Source organism: Trichechus manatus, unplaced genomic scaffold (assembly GCF_000243295.1).
Source record: "Trichechus manatus latirostris isolate Lorelei unplaced genomic scaffold, TriManLat1.0 scaffold00073, whole genome shotgun sequence".
Taxonomy (NCBI): Eukaryota; Metazoa; Chordata; class Mammalia; order Sirenia; family Trichechidae; genus Trichechus; species Trichechus manatus.
In genome coordinates, this window is record NW_004444009.1 from 9,611,461 (window position 1) to 9,620,424 (window position 8,964).

The 8,964-nt window shown below is 34.9% G+C and overlaps 1 protein-coding gene across 1 annotated transcript in view; it reads left to right on the top strand.

Moving 5' to 3' along the window:
- Window positions 1-4,755, top strand: part of TRIM33 (tripartite motif containing 33) — a 71,125-nt gene extending 66,370 nt beyond the window's left edge. Inside the window, exon 20 of the mRNA XM_023734900.1 lies at window positions 59-4,755. Within this exon, the coding sequence (XP_023590668.1) occupies window positions 59-271 (213 nt within the window). The 3' untranslated portion in view covers window positions 272-4,755. The remainder of the gene's footprint in view (window positions 1-58) is intronic.
- The last annotated feature ends 4,209 nt before the right edge of the window (window positions 4,756-8,964 follow it).

Below are 8,964 nucleotides of genomic sequence, written 5' to 3' on the forward strand. Positions count from 1 at the left end.
AACTTGGTGAAGGAATATGCATTACCAATAGGTGAATATTCCTATCTTTTGCTTGCAGGCTGATTCAGAAGTAGCTCAGGCAGGGAAAGCAGTTGCATTGTACTTTGAAGATAAACTCACAGAGATCTACTCAGACAGGACCTTCGCACCTTTGCCAGAGTTTGATCAGGAAGAGGATGATGGCGAGGTAACTGAGGACTCTGATGAAGACTTTATACAGCCCCGCAGAAAACGCCTAAAGTCAGATGAGAGGCCAGTACATATAAAGTAAAATGACATGGACTTAAATCACTTGTTTAGCAAAAAAGAAAGAGAAGGAAAAAAACCAACAAAAAAACCCTTTTATTTAAGTGTTGCTACTGTGGCCACCTTCTTGAAGCTGATAGCTTTTACACAGTATTAGATTGAAATAATGGACAGAAAACACATTCTTGTCAAAAAAGGGGAGAAAGAACTTAATTTGCAACTTTAAAAGTAAAATCAAAAGGCAAAAGTGAAATGATATGAAGATTTTTGTTAGTAAAGGGTGGTTTTCTGATTGTTAGAGACGGACGAATGTTGATGATCACGTGGTATTGGTTGGTCCAGGATACTGGGTGTACTAGTAAATATTTGAGGGCCATGTAAATTGTCTCTTTGGACTAGAGTGCAGTTATTAAACAACTTTTATGCCTCCCCACAACACACATACATACTGGGTTGTTTTCTACTTAAAAGTAGCTCAGATTCCACTTTAATGTCAATTCAGATGTTCATTGAATCATGCCATTACTTTTTTCTCATTTTGATGCTGTTGGGCCTTAGTTTTTATATTGGTTTAAAGAGCTCAACAGTAGTTTCATTTTCTACTCATACTTAGGGTCTAGGAAACATGACCATTGATCATCATTTAAATCATCTTTAATTGTCTGTTGAACTTAAGAGCAAGGTGTGGTTGTAATAAATATGGTAACCTTTTCAGTAGTGGATCATGTACATTTTTAGTAGTCATTTTCAGAAAACTCTTCCACACAAGTACACTTCCCAGTCAAATCATCTGATCATACAGTTATTCCCATGAAAGGCAGGATGTTTGTTTTAAAATTAATCTAGTTTTCTGTACATTTAAATTTGCTTGAGAAGGTGACAACTGGCTCCTATCCAGTCTTCCTTCGTATCAGTTTCCTGATAGACCACTATTGGCAAACAGTAATCTGTCAACTACCAAATGTGTAAAATTTTCTGTATTTCACTTTGTCTTATTTGTAAATAGTGAACTAAAACTTCTGGCAGATCAGCAACATTTGCTGAGGCTGTTTTTTAAGCTAATGTGTATTCTTACTAATGTTCCTATCAAGAATGGATTTGTAATATATGCTGTCTATTTCTAATGTTCACATTCATATTTTGAGGTTCTATCTTATTTTAATAGAGAACAGACTTCTCAAAAAATCTTCAGAAGCAGCTTATTATTGAAATATCAGAATATTGAAATAAACCCGGTGGGGTTAGATTACTCATCCGTCCACAAAGTGGGACATTTGCATGGACTGGGGGCCTAAAGGACTTAGAAGAGACCTGTAAGTAAATCCTGAAAATGAGCCAATCCCCACTTGAATGGTCACTGGAGTAAACCCACCTCTACTACCCTGATTACAGCATCTGAGGCAGACAAACCAACTTGGCTCTGGTTCATTTTTCTTTTCTTCATTTGTGATGCTCAGATCCCAAAATGTGCATTGTAGACTGTGTACAGGCTTCTCTTTTGTTGGATTAAAAATTTGAGTCCTACTTTTATATGGACACATTAGAATATGAAGTGACCAAAATAGAAGAATTTGCCATTAGATGTTTTTCAGATGTCAACAAATTGTGGCAAATCATTTGCCTTTTTAAAAATTCAGCTTAAGCAGTTCAGACAGTAGACTATTCAGAAAAGAAAATTATTTGACATAATTGTTTAAGAGGTAAATATTTTTTAGCACATATTGAATCAAATAAAGTGCTCTAAAGAAATTATTATACAAATTCCTTTGGGTTGTTTTTCTTTTCTTAACAACGGGTGGGGGTAAAGAAGAATATGATTCAGGCCTTCTGATGATGTATTTAAACAGTATTGCTTTTATTGTTGCTTTTGCCTTACTTTATTCCCTGGCTTACTTTTAGCTCCTCTTTCAGTTTTTGTTATAAATATACATACATACATATATATATATATACACACACACACATATATAAAAACTTCAAAAAAGACACCAAGCTGTTTTATCATTTTACTCAAATTTCAAATTTCTAAGAAGAGTTTTCTTATTAGAGGGGCAAAATCATTCAAAAATACTTTTTTCTATGCCCTTATCCCTCTTTCCCACATGTTTTTTATTTCAATTTAAAAGTAGGCATATATGGAAGGGCACATTTTTGGAAAACTTTCTAAAGTGATGAGTAGCAGTATAACTTCCTTTTGTCAAGGCTTTGAGCCCTGATATTTTGTACTTACTCTTCACGCTTTCCTTTTCACGGTTCTTGATGCTAACTCATGAATAGGTTCTGCCATCTGAGGGGAGAAACAAATTTTAAGAAATATTTATTAATATTTAAGACCTCAAAAGATGTGTTCCCTTAAAAATATTTCCTTGTTAGATGGAGTTTATGTTTTGTTTTCTGTTTCTTTTAATTTAAGATTGGTTATTAAAAAGCCACTTTATTGTCAATGTTTAACAGGCTCCATTTTTGTTAAGAGATGATATTTTATACCTCTGAGGAATTATTATTAAATTGATAGCTATCAACAAAGCACCATTAAATGAAAGTGTTCACTTCAGATTTTATTGAAGCTTTTTTCTTGCACACTGATCACTGTGTTTCTAAGCTGATTTGTTCAACTCTAATACAGACTGTGGTAAAAAGTGTAAAAGCTTGATCGCTATCGAGAGAACTTGTATGTGTTCCTATTAAATTTATGCTTTAAAAAGACTAACATTGAATATCTGTCAATACCTGAAGGCAGTTTGTTTTGATGCTCTTTTACATTTGTATTCTTTGTTAAAAAGGCAGTATGTTAGTCTTGGGGGAAAGATCTAATGTTTTCTTAAAAGCTTGCTAAGTTTTTGCCACACTTCAGTTTCCTTCTTCCATCAGAAAACTAAGAACAAAATGTTCCTCGATCTGTCCCGCTGGCCTAAATTTGTGTTTCTCAGCACTTAGCTCAGCTGATTCACTGAGTGAATGAATTGCTTTGCAAGGTCAGGTGTTTGAAAGTTCCAAAATATGGTTAGATTTTAGATCATGCTCTATATAGAAACATCAAACCATTACTACAGAGAAAGGATTTAAGTTATTGGGTCCACTGTTAAAATTATTATTATTTTGGAATTAACAGGATACTTTCTGTCTTTCTTCCACAAGGGAATTTAAAGTAATTTTGTAAAGTCGGTTAAGTCACACCTTTTTTTCTAAAAGATCTTGATATTTTTTTTTTTAGTTAATCCAAAGAAATAATGTCTTTAAATAGAAGAAAGAAGTTTATAGTGTGCAAACTGTAGATTTATCAATTACCTCAGCAGGTATCCTGCCATATAATTATTAGTGATTAGTGTTAATAAGCCAATAGATTCAGGTTTTCTGACTATGCCCTTGGATTGTGGCCTACCATATGTTATTAAAGGGTCACTTACTATCCAAAAAGGGGGTAGATGCTGTGTCTCCCTCTCCCTTGGCCTTTAAATCCCTTACCTACCCTTGTTCACACACAGCATGTGAAGTATAAAAATTCTGTTTCTTGTTGAAGTCAGCTTTGCGTATTTGCATACTCAGCATTGGATCAGTCAGTAGTTTTATAAAAATCTACCCACCCCACTTCCCTTAATTAAAACAATCAAATTCTTAATTCGTATCATGAATTCTTAATGCATACCATATACATTAATGATCTGCTGAAGGTGAGATCCAGTAACAAGATTTTTGAGGTGCATCACAGTTTGATCATTTACCAGACTTGGATTTTTTCTTTTATTTCTGTTTTGGTTATCTCCTCCTTGAAAAAGCAATAACACTGCTTTAAGTTTGTTGCCTAATAGCATGTCATAATCCTCTCCATGATGGTGGTTTTATAGGAAAGTTTGTATGCATATCACCCAGTCTATCTTTTAAAAATTAAGAAATTTAAATGTATGCTGGAGCTAATGACAATATATTGTGGCATTTTATTTTACAAATTGGGGAAAGTTGCATATTTTTTTAAAAGTAGGTATTTGAGTAAAAAAAAAATTGAAGGTACTTTTTTAAGAAAAAAAAAATTTATATGCCACAGTTTACATAGACATTTCAGATTTCAACATGTACTGTTGGATATAATGGTTTCTTTCACTTGGTCAAAATGCATGTGTAGCATTTCTTCCATTTGGTTTCTTGTGTTTGCCTATTTGGTCCTTTATATATTTTTTATTGTATGTGAAAAACAAAATTATCTTCAAAAATAGGTTAATTTGGATATATTTGTCATGTTGAACTGCAAAATGTACAAAATTAAGTTTAGCCCTTTTTTAACAAGTGATCTTTAAAATTAAAGATGCTGTTCTTTTAAATTCACCAAATTTGTATATGGGAAGGGACTGAAATGATTTTGTAAGTGCCACTGCAATATTCTCTTTCAACTGGGGTCTAAATTTCAATTTTAAGAAGGAAATGCATGTCTGCTCCTGTTCTGAAAATAGTAGGCATTTACTGCGTTTAAAAACACAGTGAAACATGTATATAAGCCTATTAAAAAAAAAAAAAGATTTGTACAATTTGAAAGCCTGTTGATTTTCTATATAGACATACCGACACACGAAAGGGTTAAATTCACAGCTTTACTAGTTCTTGCTCTCAATATTTCAACCGGTCTCCTCCCTTCATATTATTATTTTTGCACATAGTTAATGCCCTTCAATATGATTCTTAAAGAGAAAGTGCTGTTTCTGTGGTATCGTATTCTCTAAATAATCATATTTAATTTTTTTTTTTAAACAAAGTTGCAGTTTCTAATTGTTTCGTTCCTGTGTTATTTGCTGGTGTGTAATAAAAGCAAGTTTTTTCCTTTCATGGTTATTTAATACATTAGCTGCCTGTAAATATTTCTTGTTAAAATGCTCTGGAATGTATTGTAGAAGTTGTATTAGATTAGTTTAAAGCTTTGTTTGAAAACCACATTGTTTTGGTTATTTCTATTAAATTAGAAAATTGAAAAAGTTTCCAAATGAATTCCTTTTTTTTCTCCTCTGTGAGTTGAGACTTAAGAATTTTAATTCATTTAATACATGTATGCTATATGCCAGGTATTGGAGATACAGTAGTGAACAGAATAAATACAGTCCCTGCCCTCACAGTGTTTATAACTCTGTGTTAGGGTAATGAATGTTGTGATAGACATTAGCACAGAATATACTAGGAACACATAAGGAAAGAATCTAACCTAAACTTTATTGGTCATGGAAGCTCTCTCATAAAAGATGAGGACACTGGACCAGGCAAAGAGAGAGTGAGAAGAGAATAGAATATGTGTAAGCCTTAGAGTTGAAAGACATTTATTTATTCCAGGAACTGAAAATTTCAGTACAGCTGAAACAGTGGAAGTTGGAGTGGTAAAGTACTATGCTGGAGATTTGAGCTGGATCTTCTTCAAGTAGAGTCTTGAATATAGTGTTTGGAACTTATACTGAGGGCACTGTGGAGCCCTTGAAGAGTTTTAAGATGGATGAATGGGTGTGATGTAATCAAATTTGCCATTTTGAAAGATCATTTTAACGTGAAGAATGAATTGGGGAACATTGGAGGTAGAGACAGTTGTAGGCTGTGAATAATCCAGGTGAGTGCTAAACTAGCCACCTGGCAGTGAAGATGAGGATAACAGTCAAATTTTAGAGACATTTACAAAGTAAAGTAGATGGGAACGAGTGCTAATTTTTGTTTACAGCAACATGTTAAAAAAAAATTGGGATAGCCAGGCACGTCTGAAAATACCTTGTGAAGGGAGGCAGGTGTTGGCAAACTTAGAAGGTGTGCATTATTTGCGTAAAAATACGGTGTCTGGTGTGGAGGTGGAGACCATAAGACCCATTATGTAGGAGTCAGTTCTTTTATTCATCATTGAATATGCCTAGCACATGGTAGACATTCAGTAAACAACTGTTGAAGTTGTGGGAACCACTAGCAAAATAGGTGGTAGTTCATGCAGTAGAAGAGGATGATATCTCCTAGGAAGTTTATAGAGTGAGAAAAGTAGAATACTTAGGATAGCAGTAGAAACATTTTTTAAAGACTAGAAGAAGAAGGTGATGGTTGCCTTCAGTCAGCTCCAACTCATGGAAACTGTATGTGTAACAGAATGAAATATCCCACACAATCTTCATGATCATTAGCACGTTTGAGTTCATTGTTGTTGGCATTGTGTAGTGCCTTCCAACCTAGGGAGGTCATCTTCCAGCACTATGTTGAACATTGTTGTGATCCATAAGGTTTTCATTGGCTAATTTTTGGAAATAGATCACCAGGGCTTTTTTCCTAGTCTGTCAATCTGGAAGCTCCGCTGAAACCTGTCCACTGTGGGTGACCCTGCTGGTATTTGATATACTGGTGGCATATCTTCCGGCATCATAGCAACATGCAAACCACCAGAGTACAACAAACTGACACGAGGGAGACTAAAAGTAGTACTCTCTAGAGTGGTACCAGGAGAGTGGTAATGGAAGACAAGGGAAAGGCGTTCAAGAAGTGGTATTGGGGTATCAGCGATCTCAAGTGTTGGCAGGAGATGAAGTAAAGATAAATGTGGAATTGAATTTAGCGATACAGAAGCCATAAATGACCCTAATAAGAGCTGTTAGAGTGGAAGCAGCAGCCAGAGTGCAGTGGGTTAGATGAATGAGAGGTGTGGAAGCGGTGGTTACGTGTAGACTGTAAGAAATTTGACTTACTTTTTCTTTAGGCTGTCCAGAACTGTCCATGAGTAACCAAATAAAACATCAAACTGGAATTGCTAATTGTTATCTTTCTACGTGCATTTTGAGTAGTGGAAAAACATGGATTTTGCCATTGGGCAATCCGTACTGGATTCCGACTCTGTTAAATATTTCCTTAGCTCTTGAATATTTAGCTTGTTAGCACAGAAAGTAGAAGGAATATGCAGGGAGGATCTAACCTGAACTTGTTGAGTTAGCTTGTTCTTCACTAATATATTGCCCTTAGACTTCTAGACTCCAAAAAAAAACCGTTAAAGCTCTGAATTTTTAGGGAATAGTAAATGCAAAAATGAGTTGGTAAGATAGAACACCTAATGGAAGATTTTGTCTCAAGCTCCTTTTTATATTACCTGGCCTCAGGTGGTGGTAAACATAATACTGTTCTTCCATTTGTAAAGATATTACTGTTTGTGGTCTGGAAAGTTAATACAAAAGGACATCTGTTTCTCACAACATGGAGACTGCATACCTCGAGGAACCTCCTGATGGTAAAAACACCTGAAATGCTGGATAAGATATATATCTTTTAAATGCTTAGCTGAGATAGCAAGGAAGAAAGATACTTAACCCCCTCCCCCTCAGTGGACCCAAGCAACATTACCTGTGTAGCATTTTAGCCAAAAATATTTGGCCTGAATCTAATAATGTGGAATAATTAGGCAAAACTGGAATGTGGGATGTTTACAAGACCCCGGTCTAGATTTTCATCAAGAGTAAATGCCACGCAAAACAAGTGGGGAGGCTGTTGTGGATATAACAACCAAATGCAATGCGTGGACTAGGATTTGATTTTGAATTAAATAAACCCAACTGTTAAAGACATTTTGGAGACACCTGGGTTAATTTGTATATGAACTCTTACATGATATTATGGAGTGATATTTTCTTAGGTATGATAATGGTTTTTATGCTTATATAAGAGAATATCCTTTTTCTTAGGAAATGCATGCTAAAATAGGGATGAAGTGTCATTCTGGTTTCAAATGGTTAGGCAAAATGTATATATAGAGAGAGAGCAAATGTGGCAGAATAATTGGTGAATCTTGGTGAAAGATGGGTGTTTATTGTCATCTTTTTTGTGAACTTGAAAATTTTCAAAATAAAAATGGTCTTATTGGGGGCAGAACAAAAAACATCCAGAGAAGTAACAGGGCTCAAAGGACCATTGCTCTGAGTACTCTGCCTGTCATTGTGGCTTAAGGGTTTTGGTTATGGGCTAAGCTCTAGAAGAAAGACAAAGCCCAGGGCCAACAAAAAGGTGAAATCTGAATGAGTCATTTTTCAAAAGGTAACAGGCTGAGTGAAAGAATGAACCGTAATACTCTACCTCAGGATAAGGTAAGAACACTGGGTAGAGGGAAGAAAAAAAAATCTCCCCTGAGATTTATATCTGCATACTGACACTAAAACAAATGCATAGTCAGACTCATACCACCCACATGGTCAAACTGAGAATTTAAAGTGATCGCAGAAGTGATTCTGGGCACTTAGTAGTAATAAGTATTAATGCTGTCTTAATGAAAGCAATTTAAACCCAATCTCAAAGAAGTTTTATAAATAATGTTTCAGTAATCTTGGATTCATTCAGTCACAAAGATGAAAAGTCATGAGTAAATCAGGAGAAGCAGCAGATATTGCAATTACTGGATGAGTGTTCAAAGACATTTAAAAAACAATTTTAACACTTCTAAAACATGGCATTTCAGTATTTTACTGGCAATGTTGGTACAAAAAATGGTGTGTCTTTCAATACTTGGCTTAGATTGGCTGAAATACAAGATATGTAAAGTAATGAAAAAGACAGTATTAAACAACGAACGAGGCTATTAGAAATAACGGGGCTGCCCCGAGAAGATAAAATACTTAGGAATAAATCTAACCAGAGATGTAAAAGATCTATACAATGAAAACTACAAGACACTACTGCAAGAAACCAAAAGAGACCTGCATAAGTGGAAAAACATACCTTGCTCATGGATAGGAAGAA